Here is a 27,703-nt window from a genome sequence, read left to right on the forward strand (position 1 = left end):
GAGATCTTCAGTCCTGTTTGTTCAGCCCTCAGACTCTGGCGTGACAGGCAGTGTTGAAAAGCTCATGAGGAAATTAATAATTCTGCCTCTGAGCCAAGCATGAGCAGTGTGCAGGAAATGAGGCGTGAGACCACATGCTGAACGCTGAGGAGAGAACAAGGTAGCGCATAGCTGGTGGCTTTGGGGAGCATCATCCCTCGCGTGCACTGGTGGCGGCTGGAGTCCTTGCCTTTGAGTACTGGGCTTGGCAGAAAAACTGCACTGCAAAGCATCTACAGAGGGGGGGCAAATTGAGGATGCTGTGTCATCCCTGAATTTGGCCTTTCCTGACTGGTGAGTGCTTGACTTTGCAGCTAATGCTTCCACACTGTTTTTGGCATGCAATTATGAGTAGATTTAATCAGTGCTTGTCAGACACCTGGCATAGCAGGCAGGTGCAGACAGCAGATCCTTGATATCGTGGGCTGAGAGTGCTCCAGCCAGCCTTTGGCCATCCTGGAAGCAGTTCAGTACCTCATAGGATCATTTAGATTGGAAAAGACCTTTAAGATTGTCAAGTCTGAGTGGTTCCTTCTGTGCCAGCTGCTCTTATCTTAGCCAGGGTGTAAAAGTGCCTGTAAGGGGAAGGAAGGGTGGGACAGTGAGCAGTGGAAGAGGACACCTCAATTAGGAGTGAGCGTGCATGCATGTACTTGATTTTATAAAGCTTGGGAGATCAGACAATCCTCCATCCTGCACACAGCCCTACCTATTGTCTTGTCTTCTGTTGGCATGTGGAGTTGCAGACGATAGAGCTTTGAATATATATATATATATAAAAATAATTTTGTTGAACTTTTTTTCCCAGCAAACACGTACTTACGTCGTTGTGCTGCGATTCCAACAGCACTGTGCTGCTGGAGCGTTTTCACATCATTCTGATCTGCAAAGTGCCTGGGGTCTCACAATGTTTTTGTGCTTCTTACCAAAGGATTTAAAGCACGTGGGAAGGGAAATACAAAGGGCCTAGAAAGAAAATAGATTAAAGCCTTGTTGCTGCATTGTGCTGTTACAGCTGGAAAGTCGACCTCCTTGATGGATAACAGTGGAGCCAGCCCAGCCAGTTTAAACGAGGGCCTTTAAGCAGCATGTGCATCTCTGGGCTTGTATCCCGCTGAAACAAGTTCAGGGTCATATCCTCAGGCACAGGTTCTGGCCAGTGGCTGAATGAAAACAGTGTTTTCAGAAGTATTTCTGGAGATTCAGGGTCAGGTGCCCAGTCTGAGGTGTCCTGGACCTGCTTTGATTTTCCAAGAGTGGAACGCCTCTGAAAGTCAGATCTCCAGTTAGGGGCCCAGAAATTGGATTTAATTCCTCCTTACTGTTCCTGTTTCACGCCTCATGAAAGGCAGTCTGCGCAGGCAAAGGGCAAGCGCGCAGCTTGCTGCATGCACCCATCACAGCTGTGGTGGCAAAGGGAGAGCAGAGGTCTGAGAGAGCCCTTCTTGGCTGGTTTTTGAAAATAATGCTTCTAGACTGGTCTCAGTGATTCAAGTGCAGAGAAAAACTCTGGTCCTGAGTCTCGGTGTCACAGTGGAGCCCTGCTTTAGAGTACATTAATGATGCCCTCCAGTTGTTTTACACATGTACAGCGTTCTGCAGTGTAACAAGGCCTGTGTCTGTCCCCGCTATCAACATCCCACCATTACAGAGAGGTGGCTTTTTGCAGGAGCTGGATGCTCTTAGGATGATTTTGCAAGCAGAAATGCCATTTCTCTCCCTCTTAGAGGAATTTTATATAGCTAACAAAGGGGCCGAAAGCTGCCTTTGGTAGAAACTCCAGGAGTTTTCAGGAATACAAATAGGACCACAAAACTGCTAGCTCTCCTCTGGAAGCTTTGCCCATGGGAGAAACGAGTGTGAAGTTTAATTATTTTGTCGATAGGAATCTCCCATATTACAGAAATTGTCTTTCCCTCCCCTTCTAGCCCTGTGCTTGCTTTCATTTTTTCTTTCTAGCTTGCTGATGCAAAGACTTCCTTTTTCCTGTAAGAAGGAACAACCGAGTAATTGAAATGGAACACAGTGAGGATTTTTTTTAATCTGAAAGTCAGTATTAATTAGTCAGGTCAGGTGTAATTAGCTTCCTCATCTGTCACTGCCTCTCCCCAACTTGTCAATGACTTTCTTCTATCCTAGATTTCACTGAAAAAGAACTGTCGCATGGGAGCCTCGTGGGTGTTTTTCCTGGCTGGGATGCGAGTGAGTGACAATCCCTGCAGGGTTGTGAGGGTCTGAGCTGGATCCCATCTTTTACAGTCAAGGGCAACGCTCTTGCTGATCTTAAGGTCTCCCAGATTTGGCTTTGTCTCTCTTTTCTACTGTGTGCACTGAAACAAGCCTTAGCAAGGAGACCTTCCTTGTTTTCCTCCTCATTGTGTTTCCACATTGCTGCTGTGGCTGCGAAGAGGCAAACCGGTTCATCAGCTGGATCCTGGCATTATTGGTACCTTCCGTAAAGCTGTGTGTCTGTACCAACACAGGGTTGGAAGATGTGAGTCCCAGCCTGGACATGTCTCTTCTCTGTGTTGGATTCTCTGAACTTGCATCTTCAGATCAGGAAGGATCTTCATCCTGGGAAGATGCTGAGGCAGCCCAGCAGTCTGAAGGCTGAATGTTAAGGAAGGAGGTTTTTTATGTACTGTACTACTTTCCCCTCTTGAATCCCCCTCCTGCCCTCCCTTTCCAGCTTTCCAGCTGAACGTGAGCTGTACAGGCCCAGCTTTGCCAGAGGAACTCGGGGTCTGTGGTTTTTGTGCAGCCATTAGGCAAAAGGTTTAGGATTTGTCCCCCCTTTGCAGCATACTCCCCGTAGGCAGCCCTGCAGAGCTCCAGAGCTCTGCAACCCTGCTGTTGAACTTCATTCACGGTAGTGTAGGAAGGGGAACGGCCCCACACCCCACATCTACCCCATGTCAGGTATTTTGGGAAGACCTGCCCCTTGCTTTGCCCCTGTCTTGCTCTGAGAGCTGGCTGTCCAGTATGGATGGTCTGCCTTGGCATGGCTGTGCCGAAAGCAGGAGCTGCCGCAGGCTGTGTGGGTGGGCTTGAGGAGCTCTTCTTGCTCAAGCATCTATTCATTGCCTGCATGTTCCTGCTGGGAAAACCTGGAAGCATCAGGATGGTTGAACAGGGTCCCTGACGCGGGGCACCCCATGGTAACTGCAGTTGTGGCTCTTGCCTCCTGCTGGCAGTCTGGGCCAGGGCTGTCCGTAACATGGCATTGCAGGTCCCTGCAAGATCCGGCTTTGTGTCACCAAGCGTGCAGCTCAGGAAGGTATTTTGTGAGGCAGAACCTGTTGTGGTGGTGGAGGTTTTCCGTTAAAGTATTTATTTACTAACGACTTTACCCAGTTTCCTTTACCTTTCTCTGACTTAATGGAAACTGTGCCTGTAGCAGGACCCTAAATCTGAGCCAGGACCCTTCTTTACAGGAGGTTTTGCCACCCTTCTGACTGGTTTTAAACCAGGAGAAAACCTGTTTGCTTTGGAAGGGGCAGAGGGAAGCCCAAGAAATCTGAATGCCTACCCCAACCAGCTGAATCGGAGCCTCTTCTCTGAAGAAACAGACCCAGGGCCCTAGTACTCCTGTCCTCTACTCCTTCTGACCTAGAGCCGGCTTGGAGGGCTGCAGGATTAGGTTTGCTGTGCTTACCCTGGAATTGGAAAAACTGGGCCGTGCTCCAGCGCTGGGAGTCCCTAGGCAGTACAGGAGGTGGCGGAGGAAAAGCAGGCCAGCCCCCAAGAAGAATTCGAGCAGAATAAATGCATTTCGCTGCCCTTCTGGCTGATTTCAGGGCTGATCTCCCCCTCCAGCTCAGTGTGCTGTGTTTTGGGTTGGATAAGCTTTCATCCTGACCCAGGCAGGATCTGACGAAGGCGGTAGAGCCAGACAAGTCCCAAGGGCAACGCTAAGTGAGCTGTGTCTGGCTTTGCAGCCGAATCTTGTGGTAACCTCTTGTTTGAAGAGAGTTCAGAGCTGTGGTGGAACCAGGGCGGGACGCACAAGTGTGCGTACCCCTCGTGCAGAGCGGGGCTGTCACCGTCGGGACAGCACAGCCCAAATGCCTCCCTCCTTGCCCTTGCCCTTCTGCCTGGAGCAAATCTTGATGCTTCCCTGACTCAGCTCTCATGTGAGTGCATCTAATCTTGGGGCTTTTCCAGCGTTTGCTTTGCTGGGGTTTGCACCAGCACCAGAATTGGTACCAGTCTTCAGCTGGAGGATAGAATGCCTTTGCCCTCACCCATTGTGGGTGCCCACCTGTTACAAGGTGGGGTTTGCAGTCACCGTGAGAGTGGATGGGAGAGCCAGAGGGAGATGGCTGAGGTCTGGTCCCTTCCTTGAGTTGAGGATTTAGCTCTTGGTTAAAAAATATGATGGTACGATCCTTTTTCTGCTGGCTTATTACTACCTCAGGCTCTCATTTCCCTATCTTGTCGCGCGCAGGCTCTTCTGTTTCAGGATTAGAATCTTCTCCCTCCTCCTCCTCAGTAGCTCAATAAATGGGAAATTATTATGGCTTTTTACCTCTCTTTCTAAAGAGAGAATATGTGTGCTACATCAGGTCTGGCAGTAACCCCGTTCTGTTGAAGGAGAGCCCAGGCCAACGGGAGAGGGGGAGCTGGGTGGAGTGGAGGTAACTGCGTACACACCGACTTGCCCAGATGGGATGCGTGAAGTTTGCACCTACGTCTGCACTGCTAACGTGAGCTGAAGTTGTAGCTTGGTTGGCTCGAGAGGCGGAAGGGTGATGGTACTTAGCGGGGCAACGGATGTGGGTTATGTGCTGGCCAAGGGCTTGTGCGTGCTGAGGATGTCTGTCCGCAAAGGGCAGCGTGGGGTGACCTGTGAGCTGGGTCTGGGGGGGCTGGCGTGCCAGTAGGCTTTGGGCACACAGGAGGATGTCACTGTCCTCCAGTGCTTTGTCAGCACTGATGGGGTTATGGCTACTCTGCGGGGAGAGTTCGGGAGTGTGGAGTGTGGGAGAGAAGGCAGGACTGCAGTAAGGAGCAGCTGGGAGAGGATTTTTATGCAGATTCAGGGACTTGGGGAAAACCTCCTCCCTGCCACAGTGCAAGTAAGGCTCTCTGTAAGCAAGAATAGAAGAGCACATGGGTGTGCATGCCCATGAATTCGAGTCAGAGGAGCATCTGCACACCGGTAGCTGTCGTGGGCAGTGTTGTTCGTGTGCTCTTGGCTTGCCCTGGGGCCCCGGGCTCATGCAGTGATGCGTGGCTGCTCAGGGAAACTTTCAGATGCTCCCTGGCTCTTTAGGACTATGCCTCCTGAATATTAAAGAAATAATGGAGACTAAAACCAGCTAGACTTCTAACCCTTCTGGAGAGTTTAAAAGACCCCCCCATTTGCCCTGTTCTTGCTGTCTACAGCCCTTTGTGTGAGTGTGGGGGGGAAACACTGCAGAGTTTTATGAGCCGCTGTTTCTTAGCCTCCTCAGAAGGTGGAGGTCTGGCAGAAGAGGGCTTGGCCATCTGCCATCAGCGGTGCCCATCTGTTGCCCTGTGAGATGGCAGAGCAGAAGGAGGGTTTGGCTCAGGCTTACACGTGCCCTCCTGCGCAGCTCTCCGCAGCCTGGCCAAGGTGGGTGAGCTGGCTGCGTGAGCAAAACCACAGCCAGATGAAAGCCACTGATCAGCATTTTGCTTTCCTTGGTGTGGGCAGGAGCAGGGAGGCTGGAGCGCAGAGGTTCCCTGTTCCCCCACAGGCTCTGCAGCGCCGGGAGCACTCTGCCTAGCCTGCCAGCACAGATGCTGCCCAGACCAGAGCGGATCCCACGGGAGCTGCTGTGGCCAGCAGAACAAGCCGCAGGCATCACCCACGCTGACCAGAGCCAGGGAGATTGCCGTGACCCTTGCTCCTTTGCGCATCCCTCGTCTGCCAGGGAGCCTTTCTACCCCTTTGCTTTTTCTCTCAGCCCAAGTTCAGGCAGCTTCCAGGACCTGGAGTTAAGGGGTGCTGGTAATTCATCTTCCTGCTGATAGAAGTCTGTTGAAATAGAAACATTTGTTAGGAGCAAAGCTCATAAATTGCTTGTGGCCTGGGTGTAAATGGCTTGCAACTACCAGGGTCAAGCAAGGGACTGAATCTGTTTGTTCAATTCAGCGAGAGGGGGCTGCAGGCTTTGCCTGGAGCCAGGAAAGGGAGTGACACAGGGTCTGGGCTTTCTGGGCTTTGCTCTCAGGGGCCACCGCCTGCAGCTTCTGAGCTTGAGAGGCTACCACGCAACACCTGGGATGGGCACAGGGGGAAGGCTGTGTGTGCTGACAGCCCCCTGCAAAGGAGGGCACCTCACAGGGGGTCTCCTTGTCTTTCCTGCCCAAGCAGGGCTGATCAGGGAGCTTCTTCCTTCCCATTCCATGGAGGCAGTAACTGCTTTTGCATCCTGGTTGTTCCATAGCAGCTGGGGAAACCCAGTGTCCCGCAGGGGTGGAGGAAAAGCGGGGTCGTTCAGCCCTTTCCCATCCCACGCTGGCGGTGGGTAGCCCTTCAGGGACTGGAGCCAGGTTACGGCGAGCTCTCCGCGGAGTTGGCGTGCACAAGTGTGTGCATTCACGTGTGTCTGCAAGTACTGGTGCGTGTGTTTCTGGTTCTGTGTGTGCACATGCGTGCTTTGCAGGAAAGGTGAATGCAGCTGTAAATAGCTGGGGGGAAATCTCTTGTCAGCTTTAAGGAGAACCTCTGTCAGGCAGGGTGTGGGATAACCATGATCAGCTTTCAGTGGCTGTAGCAAATCTGTGGGACTTGACAGGAGCCGTGCTTTGCTGCTGAGGGTGCAAGGCTGAGAGAGCTGGAGTGTGCCTCTCTCCCTGGCTCTGCTGCTCAGACCCTTTGGCAGCTGCTGTGGATTCATGGCTGTGCCTGGTGACACCTGTTGCTGACTGCTTTTCTCTGCCTCCTCGTGCAGGCGCTGGACATGGACACAGAGGATGACCCCTTGTTACAGGACGTCTGGCTAGATGAGGAAGATGAAGAGGTAGCCTTCAGCTTCCGGAAGAGGCGAGAGGGTGCTGTGTTGTGTGGGAAAAGCCCGTGCAGAGTCAGGCCCCTGCGTGTCACATTGCCTGTGTCTGGCTTCTGGAATATTGTTGGCTGGATATTTACCAACCCGTACTGCGCTGGCTTCATCCTTTTCCTGGGCTGTGCCATCCCTGCTGCGCTTGCATTTGTCATGTTCCTCCACTACCCAGCCCTGGATATCGACATCTCCTACAATGCTTTCGAGATCCGCAACCACGAGTCCTCTCAGCGCTTTGATGCACTTGCTTTGGCCCTCAAGTCCCAGTTTGGGTCATGGGGGAGGAACCGCCGGGACCTGGCTGACTTCACCTCTGAAACCCTGCAGAGGCTCATCTTTGAGCAGCTCCAGCAGCTTCACCTCAATGCTTCCCATCTTGGGGTCAGTGCACGGGTCAAGCGCAGCACCCCGCAGGGCAGGATGGGCTCCCCCAAGCCTCATGCCTACTCGAACCCAGGAAACCGCACTTCCCGAGTTGGGAGGGGTGTCCCACGATGGGACTACTCCAGCACTTACATGAGCGCCAACACACAGACGCATGCCCACTGGCGCATCGAGCTCATTTTTCTGGCTCGGGGAGACTCTGAAAACAACATCTTCACCACTGAGCGTCTGGTTACTATCCATGAGGTCGAACGCAAGATCATGGACCACCCTCGCTTCCGGGAGTTCTGCTGGAAACCCCACGAGGTCTTGAAGGACCTGCCCCTGGGCTCCTATTCCTACTGCTCCCCTCCCAGCTCCCTCATGACCTACTTCTTCCCCACTGAGAGAGGAGGGAAGATTTACTATGACGGCATGGGACAAGACCTTGCTGACATCCAAGGTGAGCTGAGGGCTGTGGGTGAGGGCTGGCATGTTTAAGGCATGCATCTCCTGCAAGTTCAGGCAGTCACTTGCTGGTGTGCACCTAAGACTCCAGCTGCCTTGTGGAGAGAGGAAGAAGCTGCCATGTTGTGCCCTGAGGAATTGTCTTTTCTGTGCTAGGGCCACTCTTCTGCCCTTTCAGCAAAGTCCCTGCAACCCCAGTCGTGGGTCACACAGGCCCCAACAGGCGAGCGAGAGGGACAAGTGAAGGGAAGTCCTGCATTGTACAGATGCCTCCTACTGACCCTAGTCCCCTGTGAAAGACTGTGGTGAACTAGAGGAACATTAGGTCTTGGACAGACAATAGGGATGAGCATCCCTGCACCGTGGAGCAGATGAAAGAGGTCTGTGGGCTGCTCTGGAGCTTGAAAGGCTTGTGAGTCAAGCCAACTTGTGAGTCACCAGTTGGAAAAAACTGCTATAAGGAGAGGAGGAGGAGGAAGGCCCTGCCTCCTCCTCCCAGCTCCATACCCTGTACTGTTTCCCTCTAGTAGAGCAGAGGCTCTGGATGGTGAAAAAGAGGTGAATCATGAGGAGTCTGTGGGTGTGATGTGGCTGTGGGATGAAGGCTCCATCTGTCTCCCAAGCGCAGGCTGCAGATGATAGCTGTCCAGGAGCCATACAGGGAGCAGGCAAAGAATTAACTCCATCTACTCCGGTGTGACTAACAGTTCTGCTACCAGAACAGGAAAAAGTGTAGTTTCTGGGTCTTTCTGATGTGAACTCAAGGGAACTTAGATTTTGGGGGTAGACAGGCAGTGGCTGTTACTCAGAACTAGCTGAGTGCCTCCATCTCTGCATCCCTCACACCGTGAGATAGCAGAGGTACCAGGTCACAGCAGAGCCAGGACTCCTCATCTTCCATAGGCGTTGTTTAGCTCTTGCGCTTCCCAGTGTGATGGAGCAAGTGTTGGCCCAGCACAGGAGAACTAAGTGCCTCCAGCAGTGGGAGGATCAATGGGGATGTTGTGTGCATTGCTGGTTGGGGGAGCCATGGATCAGATCACAGTGGGGTGGAAGACACGTCCCTGATGGGGAGCTGAGTGTAGGCAGCATCACAAGTAGAGTCACAAAGCAGAAGGGGAATGTGAGACTTTACAGTCCAGCTCTCCCCAGCCCTCCTTGCTCTCTGCAAGGCAGCAGCAATCAGCATCACTCTGATGAGAGATAGAATCGCTCCCAGTTTCCCTTTGTCAGATTGGACCTTGTGCCTTGCCAAGCCAACTAAGCAGGACCTAACAAAAGTGGTGCTGCTTTCTCTCGCAGGGTCCCTGGAGCTGGCCATGACCCACCCCGAATTCTACTGGTATGTCGATGAGGGCTTGTCTGCTGAGAACATGAAAAGCTCCCTGCTGCGGAGTGAAATCCTCTTTGGGGCACCACTGCCAAACTACTACTCGGTGGAGGACCGCTGGGAGGAGCAGCGCCGCAAATTCCAGAACTTTGTCATCACCTACGTGGCCATGCTGGCCAAGCAGTCCACAAGGTGAGGGGGTGTGCATATGGCAGAAAACCACTCATGTGCTTCCCTTTAATGCCAGTTCCTACTGCAGCAACATGTTGGAGACATCAATAGAGACAAGGAAAGGGAGCCAAAGATTGAATCCAGTGCCTGCCTTTACACTCAGCCCCGATCTGGCATTGGATCTGTTTGCTTCCATCTCACAAGTGCAATTCCACTGGCTCAAACAGAGCTGCCTCTCTGCCTTCCTGGTCTGAGTTTGGCCCCAGTTAGTCTGGTGCGGGGGGTGAAATGGTCCTTACTGAGGGCATCAGCCTGTGGATCTGATTCTGCTTTTGCTCATGCCACTGTAATTCCTTCTAGAAGTGTGTGCTCTTTGCGCAGAGTGATGGGGATGGGAGTGTCAGGGCGGGATAAGCTTCAGGAAATGCAGGATGGTTTCACCAGCAGATCTGTATGACTTTGGTTGAACAGAGCTTTGCTCAGTGCTTGTGATAGAGATATGATAAAATAGAGCTAAAAGGGCTGAAAGAGCAGCCCCATATCCAGACAGCTGAGGAAAGGCAGCGAGCCCCAGTGTCAGTGTAACTCCTCAGTCTCCAGCTCTCTGCTGCTCTGAATCTCAGTGGGTCCCAGAATGAGGGGATACAGATCCTCAAAAGCAGAGGGAAGTGCAGCCAGCCCTTGTACGCCCTGAAAGCAGGCGGCCACAGAGTGTCCTCAGCAATGGCCTGGCAGAGCAGGTTGCAGTTATGGGAAGCTGAAAGGGGATTGGGGCCAAGGCTCAGTTCTGAAGCTTGGATTCCTGATGGCCTCCTATGGTGCAGTGTTATTGTGCTCCCGGTTAAATTATCTTGGATTACTTCCGCTCAGAGCCTGCTTCCAGAAGCAGAAGCTGGTAAATCATATGGTTTCTGATAAGCTCTCACTCTGCCTGCATCTGCTGGTTATTACCTTTGTGCTTAATATAATAAGCAATGATTAGAATTCCAGATGGAATTGGCTTTGGAAGCTTCAGGAGCTGTTTGACAGCAAGAAGTCTATTAGTTCTGAAGACCCACCATGCATTGGAGGAATTTTAAAATTATTAGACCTGCTTTTTTATTTTTCCCGCTTCTTGTGTGAACGTCACGTCCAGCAGCAACCGTGTTCAACCTGCTATCACCACTCTGAGCTGTTTCCTCAGAGAACTGCCAAGTTTATTAGAGTAGTGACCTCCTTTGGCTCTGGGGAAGACATTTTGCTTTGTTAAATCCCTTGGCTCTGCTCCTTTACACACAACTCTGCCTACTCCTCTTCCTTCCTTCATATCTTCCCACCCTAGCAAAGTCCAGGTGCTGTACGGAGGGACGGATTTGTTTGACTATGAAGTGAGGAGGACCTTCAACAATGACATGTTACTGGCCTTCATCAGCAGTAGCTGCATAGCTGTCTTGGTCTACATCCTTACCTCCTGCTCAGGTAGGCTGCAGTCACAGCTGCCCTGCTCCCTCACAAACCCGTGTGTGCCGTGACACCCTGTGTCTGTGTGCAAGCCCCCTCTGATGGCCTGACACCAGCCTGGCTCTGTGGCACAGCAGCATGCAGAAGGTCCTGCAAGTCTGATTCTCCAGAACAGAGATTTGTGGGCAGGGTCGGGGGAAGGCTCACAGGAGAACAGGAATAAGATGCAAATTCCCATCTTACTACCACTGGTGTGAAGCTGATGTGATTTCATAGCTAGGCCCCATGGGAAGGAGTCTGCAAGGGGTACTCTTGCAGCCCTGAGCTATTCTGTCACCAACACACTCCTGGGAACCAGTATCCCAACGGAGCAGGTGGGAGGTGTCTATTCTCCCAGGGAGCGGCCAGCAGTACTGTTTTTCCCGTGTTCCTTTCTTCCTGTAGTGTTCCTGTCATTCTTTGGCATCGCCAGTATTGGGCTGAGCTGCCTGGTGGCTCTGTTCCTGTACCATGTCGTATTTGGGATCCAGTACCTGGGTATACTCAACGGAGTGGCTGCCTTTGTCATTGTGGGAATTGGTAAGCACCTCCTTACTAAAAACCAACCTGTGCTGCCTTGCCGTAACTCCTGCATGAGGGAGAGAAAGGTGATGGTGGCAAATGCAGACTGAATTTTCAAGCCCTCCATTACCTGTAAGTGAAATACTTGCAGGTCAGATGTTGAGGGGAAATTAGGTTTTTAGCATGCGTCCCTACAGTGAGCAAAGTATCAGAATCTCCCCGCTCTTTTCCCAGGGGTTGATGATGTCTTTGTTTTCATCAACACCTACCGCCAAGCCACCCACCTCAAAGACCTGCGACTGCGCATGATCCACACTATCCAGACCGCAGGGAAGGCCACCTTCTTCACTTCCCTGACCACGGCTGCGGCATATGCTGCCAACATCTTCTCTCAGGTACGCTGCAGCTTTGGGATTTGGGGCTTTCTGTTTCTGCCAGAGGCCCTAATAGAGTGGGAAGCTGCCAGCACCATCTTTCTGTCCTCTCCTCCGGCACAGGGCATGCTGGACTTGCTGGAATTCTTGCCCTAGAGGGTTGTCCTTTGCATGCTCTAAGGCGGTGGACGCTCTCCCTGTATCAGCATCCAAGGCAATATTTCCTGTGCCACTGAGTCAGCTAACCTACCATGTTAGCTGACTACCATGACTGAGGTCAGCATATGCTGTTCTCAAATTCCTACAGATATCTTTTTCTGGCCTGATGTCTCTCCAGGTCTCCTGCCCCCATTGATCCCAACTCCGTGTCCTCTCTCATTACATAGATCCCAGCCGTGCATGACTTTGGACTCTTTATGTCACTGATTGTGTCCTGCTGCTGGGTAGCCGTGCTCTTCACCATGCCAGCTGCTCTTGGAATATGGACCCTTTATGTGTCCCCACTGGAGAGCTCCTGCCAAACCAGGTGAGCCCTGCAGCCTCCTTGTGTGGGTGGGAGGTTGTTGTGGAACGCATGGCTAAGGCAGTGTGCAAATCCATGCCATATCCTCTCAGTTATCCTCATGCCCCTCAGGCAGCTTGGCTTTGCCTTTCCCTGTTAGTCTGTAACAGAAAGGAAATTTAGCTTCTGCCATTCCAGGTTGAAGCAAAATGGAAGGGCCAGGTCCCAGTCTTATTCCCCCTGGTATACGCACAGGTCCCTCCCAGGAGCCGGAGTGCAGTGCCAGTCATACCTCCTCGTTGAATCTCATGGAGTATTGGAACTGTTTGTGTCCTCAGAGCGCTTACTGCACAGCTAAATCCTCAAGCTGTGGAAACACAGGCCCTGCAGGCATTGCTCCTCCCTGTGAGCACAAGTGATGCGTCCAGATTTGTGTTTGGAAGTCAGCACATTTCCCCTTCCTCTGCTCTTTAGCAGTACAGATGACCTGGCCTGATTTAATTCATTAGCAGGGAGATGAACTGCTGAAACGTCGCTCACTTAGCGCCCAGTGTTGATGGCTCAGCCCTGCTCTGTGTGTCCAGCCCAGCCTGCTACTGCTTTGCCGTCGCAGCTCTGCCCTTGACCCCTCAGCACTTAGCAATGGAAATTGCTCATGGCACTGCCTGTTTTCTTTCCAAGTAATTGGAGCAGGCTGTTGCTGCTCTCCTTGTCACTAAAGCAGCCCACCGGTAACTCTTTGCAGGGTATGTGGCTTAAAACTTATGCTTTTGTCTCCTTCCCTTGCTCCAATCCAGTTGTAGCCAGAAGTGCACCAAAAAGAGTGCCTTGCACCTGGCTGAAGATCTCTTCATTGTCTCGGAGGCCACCTCCAGAGCAGGCAGAGAGACGCTTCCCTATCTGGATGATGACATCCCACTACTCAGTGTGGAGGAGGAGCCTGGTACGTGCCTGCTCGGTAGTGCCTTCACGGGGACCCCACTGCCCTGTTCATCCTGCAGTTCTCCTTGTCCTCGCTGCTGGTCCGTGCCTCGATTTCCCTACTTTTAAGCTGGACATGGTGCTGTCACAGGGGGTTGTAGGAGTCTGAACTCACTAATGGTTGTAAGTTGCCTTGAGATCTTTGTGGGTGTCAATAGATGCTTTCTAACTACTTTGCTAATCCTCTTGGGTCTAGTGTGGGTTGTATTTTCTGGCTGGAATTACTGATTGTGACATGGATGTAGCCATGAAGCATCTAATCCATAGCACCAGGACAGCTCACCTCAGTAAAGAGTTTTCCCCGCCTCCCTGCGATTCCTAGCACTGCATTTAGGAAGGAGGCAAGAGAACACTTTCTAATTCTCCAGCATCACCTCCTCAGAGCATGTCCACCAGCATGGCAAGAAGAGGGCAACGACTTGCCTGATACTGCATAAACAATCTAAAACAAGATCCCAGAAATTCCCTATCTCTTGTTAGCAGGAGGTAGTACTTCTGGCCCCGATCAAAGATAAGGGTGCTTACAAGGTCATGCTCTGTTGTACTTGGCTTTTAAAACCCACAACGGGAGCGGTCTGACCAGTGAGTAGCCTTCAGGCCTAGCAGTAAACTGGAACTGGAGGCAAGTGGATCAATGGCTGAGAGCCCCAGCAGCGTGCAAACCCCCTCCCCACAGAGGAGGCTCCGAGCTGCCTTTGACAGGCAGACAGCTAAGCTTGGGCGCTGTGCTGCAAGAGCTGCCTCTTTGGTATGCCAGAGCCACAGGTGATAGGAGCGTGTGGAAATAACTCCCTCTCCTCCCCTGAGCAGAGTAAACAGCAGGATGCTTTTCTCCAGGGGCCCCTGGGCAGCAGGTAACTTGTAAAGAAGCAAAGCAGCTTGTTCCAGTTGGCAACCAAGTGTGGCTCGTGGGTCAGCTGTACGGCATGCCAGGCACACTACAGCAAGGGCCCACTTCTTCCCAGTTCTCTGAGCATCCCTGAGCTGGAGTGAGGAGATCAGACAGGAGCCAGGCTGCAGTCAGGAAGAGGTCAGCTGTGTGCAGTTAGCTGCAAGACATACCTTAGTGGGACAGGGAGAAATTTTGCTTGGCCGGAGAAGCATGAGGTCTCCCTGTGACCATGTGGATAACGTTAGTGGGATCTGGCAGAGGAAGAATCACCTGGAGCGTAGGCTTTGAGCTGAGCTGTGGATTTAGAAGTGTACTGTCACATGGTAGTCACTTGAGAAAGAGACTTCCCATGACATCCTGGGCAAGTCACTGCCTCTGCCTGGGTCTTACTCCATCTCCTTAGCTTGAGTGAGTTGTACAGCACCTTGCAGAAGATTTGGTAAGGGGGAGCAGAAAGCTATGGGAGACACTCGTGACACTGAGCACTGAGACTGCCTTTGATTTCTGTCTCTTTCTAGTCTCCCTGGAAATGGGGGATGTCCCCTTGGTATCTCTGATGCCAGAAAATCTGCAGCTCTCTGCAGAGAAGAGCAACCGGGGTCACTTGATAACTCATCTGCAGGAGCTGCTGGAACACTGGGTGCTGTGGTCTGCTGTGAAGAGCAGATGGGTGATTGTGGGTAAGGAAGGAGGGGGGGTATTCCATCTGCATGGATTTTAGAGGATTTGACAGCATCTCGATCAGTCCTCAAGCCTTGATTTATTAGTGACAAGAAACTGAGAAAAGGGACATAATACATGGCTTATATTTCAGTGGAAGAGTGTCCCCAGAACAGTCAGTCCCTAAGAGAACTGCATGAGGAACTCTGGGATTTTTCCATCCCTCTCTTTCACTCGGATCTGGAATGGCAAGCCCTGATGGGGTTAGCCAGGCGTGGGGCTCATTACAAGAAAGCCCAGCTGCCAGTGTGCTTTAGGGGCTGTTCCTTTTTCCTGTTGAAAACACCATCTTTCTGCTACACCCTTGCTGTCTGAGTGTGTCCTAAGTGCAAGATGCATGTAGGAACCCACGCACTTACCTGGGCTTCTCCTTGCAGGGCTCTTTCTCCTTGTTTTGCTCCTCTCCATATTCTTTGCTAGCCGCCTCCATCCAGCTAGCCGTGCTCCGGTCTTGTTCCGGCCAGACACTAACATCCAGGTGCTGCTGGACCTGAAATACAACCTGAGTGCTGAAGGCATCTCCTGCATTACCTGCTCAGGTGAGAGTGCTGGTCCCCGGACCACAGTGGGTGCAGCCTGGCCTAAGCCCTGAGCTGGAGGAGCTGAAATGTGAGGTAGAGGCTTATGTTGTTCAAATATCTTGTTGGACATTGGACCTCGCTGAAGGGAGGCGCACACTGGGCATGGGATGGTTGAGTTGCGTGTAGGAGTGGAGTATTTTGAAAATAATCTCCTGCTTTAGCTAGGAACTGCCTGAATGTTTCTGCTGGAGCTATTCCTTTATAGTCTGTGCAAACTGACTACTTTTACTCAGAAGTGCTGGTCGCATGCCAGTGACGGGCTGGGGATCTGTGGCTCTGTGTTCCCTGCTTAGGGACACCAAACGATGTTCAATGGCAGAGCCCATGGTGTGCACGGGGCTGGTAGGTCTCTTGTCATGCCATTCACTCTTTCCTCCCTGACTAACCTTGTGGGACAGGTTTGTTTCAGGAAAAACCCCACAGTCTGCAGAACAACATCCGAGCCTCCCTGGAAAAAAAGAAGAGGGGCTCAGGGTCACCTTGGGGAAGCAAGGGGAGCGTAAGTGATACAGGGCAGCAAGGTAAGTGGGGCATGGTGACTGTGACCACATTTGGGTCCAGGGCCCAAAGGTCCACTCAGGTTAAAACTAAATCATATGATCTGAGTAGCTGATGGGAATAATTCTCTTGAGACCCTGCCCCACTGAGCTCTAGCTTGGTGCTGGATGTAAGGGGCATCATTACAATCCCCCTTCCCCTGAAAGCGTCCTGTTCTCTAGGATGTGGTGCTATAACCTGGGTGGCAGTACGGTCTAGTGACAAATCCCTCTGATCAGCCTGCTCTGAGTACAGGACTAGGAGCTCAGATCTTTTACATCCCAGTCCTGTGTCAAAACCTTGTTGATAGGCTGTGGGGAGAGTAAATTCAGCCTACTTTGCAGGGGATTTTGAGGATAAAAGAGTTATTGGGCCGGGTCCCGTGTTAACATGAATCAATAAGCCATCAGGAATTACTGCAGCTCAGGATATATTTGTGAAAACCTCTGAAAGGCTTCTAGCTGTGCTGCTAGAAGGCAGAGGCTGTGCCTGCTGCCTCAGAGGAGACAGTGGACCAGAAGAACTGCTGTCCATGTCTGTAGGACTTGCTGATTGAGAAGTACCAGTAGCCCTCATGCCCTCTGTTTTCCTCAGATATCCAGGGGACTGTGTATATTTCCAAGTCCAGAAGCAAGGGAAGGCCAGCCATCTACAGATTCTCACTCAACGCCAGCGTCCCTGCCCCCTGGCAGATGGTGTCACCAGGAGATGGGGAGGTGCCTTCATTCCAGGTGAGTCAGTCCAGGGACGCTGGACCCTCTATCAAGAGTGCAGCACTCAACAGGTGAGCACAAGAGCCTCCTCCTGTCTCTCCATGGGATACTAGGTAGCTCAGGATTAAACTTGCAGAGCGTTGCAGTAATGTAGCTAACGTGGAGGGCATTGTCCCTGGCATCATTAGAGATTATGCCTCGCAGTGCCACGATCATTATATGTTGCTGTTGTGATGTGGCTGTCAGCGGTGGGAGCAGAAGTGTGGGTGTCTGTGGACATCATATGCGGCCTGGCGTCATCGGCTGAGCTCATTCTAGTAGAAACTGCTATGGAGGCAGCTGGACTCCCACTACCTCCTCCTGTCCATCCACAGACACAGACGAGCAGGCAACACTGCTTGTGCATAGGCCATGTTGGACACACACACCCAGGAGAACTCCTTTTTGGATGTCCTTCACTCTGGGCTCAGCCACCATTCAGCCGAGGCCACAGAGAGTGGGGGTGGTGAGGGGCTCCATCGCACACTGGCCAGCCCCGGGCAGGAGGCAGGCTGGGGGCTGGCTGGGTTTGTGCCTGCAGCGCTCATTCTGTGTGGCTGTGCCAGTGCTCAGGGAGGAGGGGAGTGTGTGATGCTAATGTGCAACAGGCTGCAACCCTGTGGAGTTAAGTGTCTGTTTTCATTAATCCATTGCTTAGGTGTATAGAGTGCCTTTCGGTAACTTCACCAGGAAGCTGACAGCTTGTGTGTCCACAGTAGGGCTGCTTAAGCAGACGAGCCCCAGGAAGTGGATGATGACCACCTTGTCCTGTGACACCAAGAGAGGCTGGAAGTTTGACTTCAGTTTCTACGTGGCCGCCAAGGAGCAGCAGCGAACACGGTAACCTTCCAAAACCTGCCCAGGGCCAGGCAGCAGAAACAACACAGCAGAGTGGCTGGTATGGGATGCCTAATGTCCGGTGCCAGTCCTGCCCTCAGTTGGTGACATCCATCGTCCCAGGATTTGCTTTCCTGCAACTGTGCCTCATTGTTGCAAAGTTATTTTGCAGGCCTTTAGCATCATTAATGTGCCAAAGGCTCGGCAGATGCAGGACTGTGACTAGAGGCTTCCTTGGGTGGCAAAAAGACATTGCTGATCTTGGCCTTGCCCTTACTCACCTGAAGCACAGAATATGCGAAGGCTAGGGAATCCCGGTCTGGAGCTGCTCACCTTTTCCTTCTATCCCTGAGAACGTCTGTTTCCATGTAATGCTTTGGACACATCATCTTTACTGCCTCTGGTCCCCCATAACAAACTTTCTTTGCTGCACAGGAAACTGTATTTTGCCCAGTCGCACAAGCCCCCTTACCATGGCCGAGTGTGTGTAGCCCCTCCTGGCTGTCTTCTCAGCTCCAGCCCAGATGGACCCACCAAAGGCATCCTTTATGTTCCCAGTGAGAAAGGTAAGCTGATGAGGACCTGTTCAGCCACATCCGGCTGTCGAGGCTGGAGAGTGAGACTTTTTTTTTTTTTTTTTTTTTTTTTTCCATCTTCTGATGCAACCAACCTTTCTTCTGTATTTTGACAGCAGCGCCCAAAGCGAAGCTGTCAGCCACTTCTGGATTTAATCCTTGCATGAACACGGGCTGCGGGAAGCCAGCGGTGCGGCCACTGGTAGACACGGGAGCCATGGTGTTTGTAGTGTTTGGTATCAGAGGAGTAAATCGCACAAGACGCCTGGACAACCACGTCATCGGAGACATGGTACACGCATTCTGGCATGTGGACAGGCATCTTTGGGGCTGATGAGAGAAGGAAGGTCTCCCTGGGTGGTGTTTGGTTAATCCCCGCAGCCCGGGCAGCATGGTCCGGCAGCCTAGACAGATGGAATAGCAGAGATGGTAGTGCTGTGATGAGCCAGAAGTACATTTCTGTTTTAGCAAATTCACAAATAATGGAGACCAGGAAACTTATTAAAATCACTTCAGGCTTTTCAGAAAATCCCTCTGAGTGCAATATCTAACCTTCTAATTTTGAGTCTAAATCTGGCTTTCCTGAGGATTTTAGAAGCAAACCCATCTTGAGCCTAATATGAAAATCTCACTACAAATTCTAGATCCAGGGAACTGATATTTTTCTATAACTGTTTATTTTGTTATGAGATATTAACATGAAAAAATACAAATCAGTTACTCCAGGGAAAGGTTACTAAGTGTGGCTTTTCCAGGCGCAGCTTATCTCCCAGATCTGATACCTCAACACATTTACAGCCTTTCCCTAGCAAAATTATACTTAGCTCTGGTCGCTTGGCAGATGCACTTCAGCTTTCTACCATTCTTTCTGCCTTCTGATCTGGGGGCACTGTGCAGAATCAGCCTTTCCCTGTTTCCTTTGGAGGAGGCAGTGGAGCAGGCAGAAAGCTGGAGTTTCATGCCGGGTGCTGCTGGGGATTCAGAGCTGCTCTTTAGGCAGACTCTAATGGTTTGGGGCATGGCGTGGTGACTATTTATCAGTGCTTCTGTCATACTACCTGCCTTTTTTTTTTGAGGAGGTGACAAGGTATCGTTTCTTCCTGGTTTATCTGGCGAGGCAAAAATGTGGGTGTAACCTGTGGTCTGTATAAGTAGTCCCTGTAGTCCCAGGCTGTGTAGCCAGGAGGGGACTCAGCTTCTACCTTCGTGTGCCAGTTCCTGTGTGTATGCCTCACATGTGGTGCTCTTATTGTTGTGTCTCCTTGTGAAAGGGCAGCGTTATCTATGATGACAGCTTTGACCTCTTCAAAGAGATTGGCAACCTGTGCCGCCTCTGCAAAGCCATCGCCAGCAACACGGAGCTGGTGAAGCCGGGAGGGGCTCAGTGCCTGCCCTCTGGTAGGTAGCATTAATCTAATGCCAGCCACAGAGTCCCTGGGGAGATCCTGGGTCCTTGGGTGGAGACTTGTTCTCACCCTCCAGTCTGAGGACTATGGCTGCTAAAGGCTTTGAAACTTTGATCCCAGCTTAGTGAAGCAGGAAAGGAAAGGGAAGAACCAGTCAATGGTAAACGCAGGCCATGCAGGGAGGAGAGGTGTTTCTCAGCAGTCAGCTCTCCTGACCTGGCTGCAGCACAGCTCTGCCTGTTTCCACCTGACTCAAGTCACAACTCCCATCTCTGTGCGTCATTCACCCCACGCTTTCGTGAGTTGTGCCAACTGCTATAGGGATGAGAAATACACAGCGAGTGGGACGGGAACACCAGACTCCTGTTCTGCAGCTCTGCTTGCAGCGGTGCTTGTTTGAGCTGAGATCCTCAACAGCAAACCAGAAAGGGTGGCTGCTTTTTGCTGCCTCCTTTCCTTCCCAGGGCAGCTTTGCCCTTCTAGAACATGCCCCTGGTCATGCTTTCTGGGATATGAAAGAGAAATGGTCTCTCTAACTGCAAAGACACTGGGCATATTTTTCAGGATTTAATCCAGTGAAGATAAGAACAGAATTGCATCCGTTCTTTCCAGTCATGGTTATTGTTTGTGATATACTTGCTGTCTTTTGGATAAGTAAATATCTTCTTAGTAGCTCCTGAATAACCAACAGATCACACCTGATCTTGTTGTGATGAGGCTACTCACTGACCCTGTGGCTTCAAATACCTAACCAGCAGCTCTGTCTTCCAGCTTCAGAGGTCACAAGGTTGTGGAGCTGAGCCTAGAAAGAATATACTGGCTTCAGGCCAAAAGCCAGTCTCACGCCTGGAAAAAGTCCCTGCCAGGGCAGGCAGACAGCTCCTCAGCGCTTGCTGTTTGTACTGCTTCCTGACAGCTGGGGACAAACAGTGGTGGTAGTGACCTGCCTGGTGCTGATGGCACAGAGTGCCCTCTCAAGCCAGCAGCAGCAGAGCGCTCTGGTGCTGAGACCTCAAGGGCTTTGGCAAGGCAGAGTTGCAAGGGGAAGCAGCTGCTGACAAATGGGGCCTGCAACTTCCCCCTTGCTGCAATGTGCTTCCTTTTTCCCTGTCCTGTCCTCCATCCCTTGCTCTTTCTTTCCCTCCAGGATACAGCATCTCCTCCTTTCTGCAGATGTTACACCCTGAGTGCAAGAACATCCCTGAGCCAAACCTGCTGCCTGGACAGCTTTCTCATGGGGCAGTGGGGGTGAAGGATGGGAAGGTGCAGTGGATCTCCATGGCATTTGAATCGGTGAGCACATGGCATCGCCATAGGTCCTTGTGACAGTTTCTTCTTATGACTTCTGAGGGTTTAGCTCCGCTCTTTCTGCACTGGCCACTTTCATTTGCAGCCATAATTTAGTGTTTGCTAGTGTTTGTGCCTTATTGCAGACAGATGCCTGCACTCCCGAGTTGCTGGAAGTGGCTGTTTGTGCCACAGTTCACTCTTACCATGAGTGCTCAGCCAAAGAGCAGATTTGCCCATCTGCCTGGTGCTGCAACTCCAGCTGGCTTGTTCTCCCTCCCTTGCCGTGCATGCCGTGCACCGAAGAGCAGGACACAAGAATAACATGTTCATCTTCTTACAGACAACCTACAAAGGGAAATCTTCCTTCCAGACATACGCTGACTACCTGAAATGGGAGACATTCCTGCAGCAGCAACTCCAGCTCTTCCCAGAGGGCTCTGCTCTCCGGCACGGTTTCCAGACCTGTGAGCACTGGAAGCAGATCTTCATGGAGATCATAGGCAAGTGACTGTCGTGTTTCTCTCCCTGAGGAGCTGATGTTCTCTGATACATCTTCACAGCACACTCTGTCCCATCTGATGGGCATTTGTTAGATCTTCAGTCCCTTACTGTTGCTGTGCAAATTCCTACAGCCTGTTTCTACCCCAAGCAGCATGGACTGTCAAAATCTTAGGCAGAGCCTGGGGAATTAGAGAAAGGAAGGGACTCTGCCCTGCTGATGTGAGAGGCAAGACGTTGATCACCCACTTTTCTCTATCATCCTCCCCTTCCCATCTCCCTCAGTGTGAGTCCCTGCCTGCCTTGTTGCCGCGATGCCTTTCTCATCCCAACTGTCTTCTTCCGGGAGTCAAATTAGCTGGCTCTTTTCTTTCAGGAGTGCAGAGTGCCCTGTACGGTCTTGTCCTCTCGCTGGTTATTTGTGTGGCTGCCGTGGCGGTGTTTACCACTCACATCCTCCTCCTGCTGCCAGTGTTGCTCAGCATTTTAGGTAAAAAAGCTGATTCCAATGTCAGGCTCTCCCTTTGTCTGAAATTGGTGGGTTGTGGCACTGCTGAGTCTCTAGTGATTTGAACTGAATTGCTCTTACTCTCTGTAAACCCTTTGGGCTTTCCAGGAGCCCGTCCTGATATACCTAGGTGAATGGGAGAAACTCTTAACAAACGCACAGAAACCTCATTGGGAAAGTAGATTTGTGTGTCTAATTCCCAGTGTGTTTTATCTACACAATTCCTTCTATTTGTTTAAATAAGGGTTTTAGCTACACAAATGCCATTCCTGCCTGTTACGTATAATAATGTGATTAAGTCCCACATGCTCTGAACAACAATCATACCACTTTCCAAGGATCTGCACAACAGCAGCTGTTTCCAAGCAGTGGGAGAGTCTAAAAGCTGAATATTTTTGTGGGTTTTTTAGTATTTGAAGCAAATTTGTAAATAGTTCCCTCTCCCAGGCTGGTGATTTGGTCTTAAGTGTGTTGTTAAACTTCTCAGTTTAAAAATCAAATCTATCATTTTAAAACCACTTAGTCTCCCACACATGACTCACAAACATCACTCTTGCCTTTGAGAAGAACCTGTGCCTGCTCTCAGCCTGTGTGTAACTCCAGAAAGCAAACCAATGGGCTGGCTTTCCTGTAGTGCATGTGTGCATACAAGCTTGGATTCATTTAGCAGGCATTAGGCTAGACTGGCTTCAGTCTGTCGGTTTGCCTAATATTTAACTAGGCGCCTCACTGTCGCCAGCAGCTCTGATTACCTGATGGAATGATCCCAGTGGCAAGGGAAGGTGAGGGAAACGTTTGCTTCTGTGGGCAGGGAGGGAATGTGTACAGGACTCAGACTGGTTAGCATGCAGACCTGCAGGGATATGATCCCAAACTCCCCGGTGATTGACTTGTGCCAGTAGGCCTGGACAGCAGTCCCAGAGTCCTTTAAATTTGCCTAACGTGACCTTCTTCACACAGGAGTGGTCTGCTTGGTGGTGACTATCATGTACTGGTCTGGCTGGGAGATGGGAGCTGTGGAAGCCATTTCCCTCTCCATCCTCGTTGGCTCCTCTGTCGATTATTGTGTGCACTTGGTGGAGGGCTACTTGCTGGCAGGGGAAAACCTGCCGCTACACCAGGCAGAGGTGAGCTCTTCTCTTCCTGTAGCCTTGAATCCGTTCCCCTCATGCCCTCTGTGCGACTTGGCTGCGATGCAGGACCTAAGGCACGATGGGCGAGCGGGGATGTGTCTTCCCACCCCCACAGCACACCTCGGGTGCTTGCCGCTTGTCCAGCTGACTGGTCAGAGACTGGTATAAGCTTGTGTACCTACGTGCAGTAAACCCAGCTGAGAGTCCAGCCCACCTGGTAGTCCCTTTCTTACTGACCAGAGCTATGTCCAAAGCAACCCATTTTCATGTCCCAGTGAAGACAGTCTTGTGCAGGAATGTCCCTACACTTGTTCTGTAACCTCTCCAAATTGCTTGGTTGTGCTGTGCTGGACCTCCGGGTCTCTTCTGGCCTTGTTAACATCTTTTGCCTCTTTGGGAAGGTGGAGACCAGAAAAGCTTGAGGATCTCTGATCCCAGGTATAGTGTCTGCATGCAGTGCCTCTGTTGCGTAGGCCCAGTAGTCACTGCTGTGGCTGAAAGGAGGCACAAAATCCAGCAGACTTTGCCTCTACTGGGTTTTAACCTCATGGCTGTTTGCCCAGTGTGCTCAGAGACTGCATGAATTGTCCGATCGGCACTCATGCAGCATCGTTGTCCTGGACCAGGACCCTATGAGCTAAGCCACCCTCTAAAAGGCAAAAACATTAGCGCAGCCCCATGTGCTTGTCCACAGTCCCCCTAATTAACACTGCTGTCCCCTCTGCCAGGACCCCACAGCGTGCCGCCAGTGGAGAACGATTGAAGCAGTCCGTCACGTGGGTGTGGCAATTGTCTCGAGCGCCGTCACCACAGTGATTGCCACCGTCCCGCTATTCTTCTGCATCATTGCCCCTTTTGCCAAGTTTGGGAAGATTGTGGCCCTCAACACGGGAGTCTCCATCCTGTACACGTTAACTGTGAGCACAGCCCTGCTGAGCATCATGGGGCCCGGCACCTTCATCCGCAGCAGGACTTCCTGCCTCAAGGCTGTGGTGGGGGTGCTTCTTGCTGGCCTGCTGGGTCTGTGCATCTGTCTCGCCCTGCTGAAGAGCGGATTTAAAATCCCTCTGCCTAATGGGACAGCTCTGTAGACCCTATGCTATGCCAAGAGCCACATGCTCTGTCCTCTTGCTCCTTTTTTTCTTTTTTTTTTTAAAGGATATTTTTTGTAAGAAAAAAAAAGAGGAAAAAAATCTCCTTTTTCCAGAAGTTTTTCAACTCCAGATGCACTTTATTTTGTAATGGGTTTTGCTCTAGACTTGTATTTATTTCAGTAGTGATGGATGGATGACGGACAGTGAGGGCTGCCCAGGGAATACCTCAGCCCATGAGTAGGAGGGGCAGAGGTCTCCTTCTCTCAATTTTCTTTCTGCTTTTCTTTTTCTTCTTTTTTTTTTTTTAATTTTGTTTTAATGAACAGAGCTTTCTGGAACCGCAAAGCTAAAAGGAGAGAAGTTGGGAAGGCCATCTGATTGCTTTCAAAACCTTTTCCTCTGTCCCTCCCCTCGGCCAGGGTCAGCACTGCAACGATGGCTCTTGAGGTGATGCCTTACTCCCATGCCAAGCCTGTGCCTCACTACCTGAGCCTTCGAAAACACCAGTGAGCTGTTGGGTGAGCTGGGGAATAGTGTGGTCTGGACCCCTTTGCCATGCCCTGTGCCCAAGCTAGACCAGCAGTGAGCCTGCTGCACAGGAGCTCTTACGGGTATCACTGGGGGATCCAAACTATGGATGTTGGGTGGCACCACCGGCGGTGACCTGCTTTCATAATTCGTGGGGGGCATCGGGACACATGGCTTTCCCCTTCTTTCTGAAGGGACAGCACACCTTTTGCTGGGATCTCTTGGGTCTGTGAATAGCCATCAGGAATGCAACTGGTACCCTCCTCAATGACTTGCCTTCCTCTCCCTCGTTGCAGTAGTGAGGCCAAGGCAGTATTGACGCCGGTCCCACCGCCAGCTCAGTGTGTGGCCTCACCAGTCACTGCCTCCGCTCTTCATGGACAAGAGAAAACAGGCAGCCTTGAGGTCTCTGCAGAGCCTTTTGATCAAGGCAGTCAGCTCTCAGCCTGAGGACAAGCGAACTGCTGGGGCCAGGCAGAGCCCATGCCTGGTGGCGTGCACAAATAACCAGTGGTGCATCCTCCGTGGCGGCTTAGAGACACTGTCCGTTGTGGAGACACAAGGGCAGCGGAGCTTCAGCCTGCAGCTCTGCCTGCTCGGAGCAGATGGTTTATATTAAAGTAAAATGAAATCGCAAACTGGTGCCATTAACAAGTACATTTTAAGCATCACTGATTCTATCATATTTTAAAAATTGAAATAGCTAAATGTGCACATTGATATGCAGCACATCTGGTCCTCGGTAGAAGGGGAGGGGCTGGGCCCACTGGGAGAGGCAGTAAACGTTATTTACAGTGACGCCAATAGAGGAGGGTGGCAAGAAAGCAGCCCAACTCCATTTCTTTGCAGATACCATGTCCCTGGTGGCTTTGTGGTCTCTGTCTGGATTGACCTCCTTTTTAAGACGGGAATTCCAGGAAGCCCATCCCCATTGCCAGCCAAGTTCTGGGGACCGTGCTGCTGAGACAGACCAGCAGCTGCTTCTGCTTGGCTCAGTGTAACCCCGCTCTGATCCCTGCCAGTATTACACCTTCACATCGTGTCACCCCTGTGGAACTGGATCAAATGTTTGTTCCTAAAGTAGGTTCCTCAAGGTATCAGCTGGAGAGAGGAGTGCCAGGACAGGACTCTGATGCCAGGAGAAATCTGGAGCAGTCTTGCTGTAGGCAGTGAGGGTGGTGGGAGCATGAGCAGAACAGACCTGGTTTCTTCCTCACCATTCTGTGGTGCAACTGAGTTACCCCTTTCTGCAAAACATTAAATGTTCCTTGGTGCCTACCACTGATCTGCACCAGCTCCTTCATAATTAACCCTGTGCCCATGAAAAAATGTGTCTGGAAATGATTTTTTTACTATCCTAAGCTGTGCTGCTTTGATGGATGCCGTGCACAATTCAGCCCCTACATTGATCTTTTAGCCATGCTTTTCCCAATCTCTGTTCGCCAAATTTAATTACTAGTGGTGCCCTGAGCACTCCTAAGTAGCAGCAAGCGTAGAGGGCAGTGTGCTGATGATAGACAGCCCCATGAGACCCATGTGTCTGTGCGGGTGCTGCAGGGGAGAGCAAGGCAGCCCTGGTGCTGTTGCTAAGGATGCTTTGGCTGGTGGCTTAACTTGAATTTAGCTCATGCATCAAACTCCTTGGGGTTATGAAAGCTGATGGATATTTCCAAGTCACCAGACAAGAGAATAAGATGCCAAGTGCACTCTTAGAGGAAGTTCCTCCTTCTGTGAGCATGAGGAAACCTTGAAAGGCCTTTAAGACAAGGCATAGATGTGCTTTGAATCCTGCGAAGTTTAAAGCTTATTTAAGCCCGTGGTGTCCTGTCTTTGTGCTCACTTTAAAGAGGCTATGTAAGCCCCCCACCTCCAGAGTGATTCTGGACACACCATGCTGGGACCATTCATTCAGCCGCTCTTGGAAGGCAAAGATTAATTTCAAAGTAGTGGAAAACCTTTTATGTCTCTTGGGTCTGATCTGGCAGTGTCTGATCTGCAGACAAAAATAACAGGGTTCTTGGCACCTGACAGGATCTGTCCTGTTTTCTGGAGCAGGCTTTTCCCTCCTCCTCTCTGGGGAGGCTCACTCAGTGCAGAAGGGCTGGCTGGCCCTAGCAGGAGCAGAGCATCAGCTTGCCCTTGTTCGTACAAGGTGGTACTGGGAGAGCAATGGCTGGAGCCATTCAGAAAGGAAAATGAGAGACTGAGATAAATGCTGAGCTGTAGCAGATGATTCACAAAGGCATACTGAGGAGATTGTGCCCCTCCAGCAAGGCAACTGAGGCAAGGTGAGGAGGAGGAACTTACTCCAGATTGTGGTAGGATGGCAGAAGAGTCCGGAGATGATCCTAGGTGGTGCTTTTCACTGCAAGGACCCACTGGATGTTGGTAAGCTGGAGACTTGATTAAACATAGTCATGATACTTGTCTTAAGATCTAACTAGGCATTTTCCCCATCACCATTTCACTCTGCACAGCTCTGTGGTCAGGGTGGCCGGTGAAAGAGGCCTTAGAGGTGGGGCCCAGGTTTCCCCAAAATGCTCACGGCACCCTGTGGAGACAATAAATCAGTAGCAGATCTGTGCATCCGTCTCCATGTAGGCAATATCCTCCTTGGGATCAGAAAATATTCATAAAATGTTAGAGGTAAGAAAACAGATGGGTTTATCTGAGGAAATGCGAAGGTGGGGCTGACAGCCCTGCTGGGAATCGGTGCTCAGAGGCAGATGCTCGTAGCAATAAAAAGCAAGGCCTCACCTGTTGGCACTGTTCCGGGAGCAGATGCCTGCCCTAAATTAATTCCTCCCACACCTCTGCCTGTCTTCTTTCTCTGATGACTCCTCTGTTTCCCAGACCATCTACTGGATCCTGTCATCTTGCTGAGCAAAGTTTAGCCTTCTCCATAGTAGCTGCTCGTGCCTATGGTGCTCACAGAGTCCGGACCAGAAGTGGCTGGAGGTTGTCTCAGGGAGAATTTCTCAAGCAGAGGAAGCCAGGGAGTTAAAACGCTTCATATGAAACTGTCGGTTTTGGTGGTTTTGAACAGTAGAACACAGCAGACCAGCGTTACTTGGGAGAGAATGCTCTGA

The 27,703-nt window shown here is 51.3% G+C and overlaps 1 protein-coding gene across 6 annotated transcripts in view; it reads left to right on the top strand.

Moving 5' to 3' along the window:
- The window catches only part of DISP3 (dispatched RND transporter family member 3), a 40,659-nt gene extending 13,551 nt beyond the window's left edge, over positions 1-27,108 (top strand). For 2 of the 6 annotated variants that reach the window (XM_086764490.1, XM_086764489.1), the window contains exons 2-21: positions 6,963-7,899; positions 9,207-9,426; positions 10,727-10,863; positions 11,290-11,424; positions 11,641-11,801; positions 12,167-12,306; positions 13,080-13,225; positions 14,674-14,835; positions 15,253-15,414; positions 15,855-15,977; positions 16,588-16,724; positions 17,404-17,585; positions 18,018-18,148; positions 18,274-18,449; positions 19,429-19,555; positions 20,711-20,856; positions 21,194-21,353; positions 21,728-21,841; positions 22,820-22,986; positions 23,721-27,108. In XM_086764490.1, coding sequence (XP_086620616.1) covers positions 6,972-7,899; positions 9,207-9,426; positions 10,727-10,863; positions 11,290-11,424; positions 11,641-11,801; positions 12,167-12,306; positions 13,080-13,225; positions 14,674-14,835; positions 15,253-15,414; positions 15,855-15,977; positions 16,588-16,724; positions 17,404-17,585; positions 18,018-18,148; positions 18,274-18,449; positions 19,429-19,555; positions 20,711-20,856; positions 21,194-21,353; positions 21,728-21,841; positions 22,820-22,986; positions 23,721-24,083 — 4,017 coding nt within the window. In that variant the 5' untranslated portion in view covers positions 6,963-6,971 and the 3' untranslated portion in view covers positions 24,084-27,108. The remainder of the gene's footprint in view (positions 1-6,962; positions 7,900-9,206; positions 9,427-10,726; positions 10,864-11,289; positions 11,425-11,640; positions 11,802-12,166; positions 12,307-13,079; positions 13,226-14,673; positions 14,836-15,252; positions 15,415-15,854; positions 15,978-16,587; positions 16,725-17,403; positions 17,586-18,017; positions 18,149-18,273; positions 18,450-19,428; positions 19,556-20,710; positions 20,857-21,193; positions 21,354-21,727; positions 21,842-22,819; positions 22,987-23,720) is intronic. The other 4 variants (XR_015260834.1, XM_086764492.1, XM_086764491.1 and 1 more) reach the window with 4 other exon arrangements.
- The last annotated feature ends 595 nt before the right edge of the window (positions 27,109-27,703 follow it).

This window comes from Chlamydotis macqueenii, chromosome 21 (assembly GCF_036417535.1).
Source record: "Chlamydotis macqueenii isolate bChlMac1 chromosome 21, bChlMac1.mat, whole genome shotgun sequence".
Taxonomy (NCBI): domain Eukaryota; kingdom Metazoa; phylum Chordata; class Aves; order Otidiformes; family Otididae; genus Chlamydotis; species Chlamydotis macqueenii.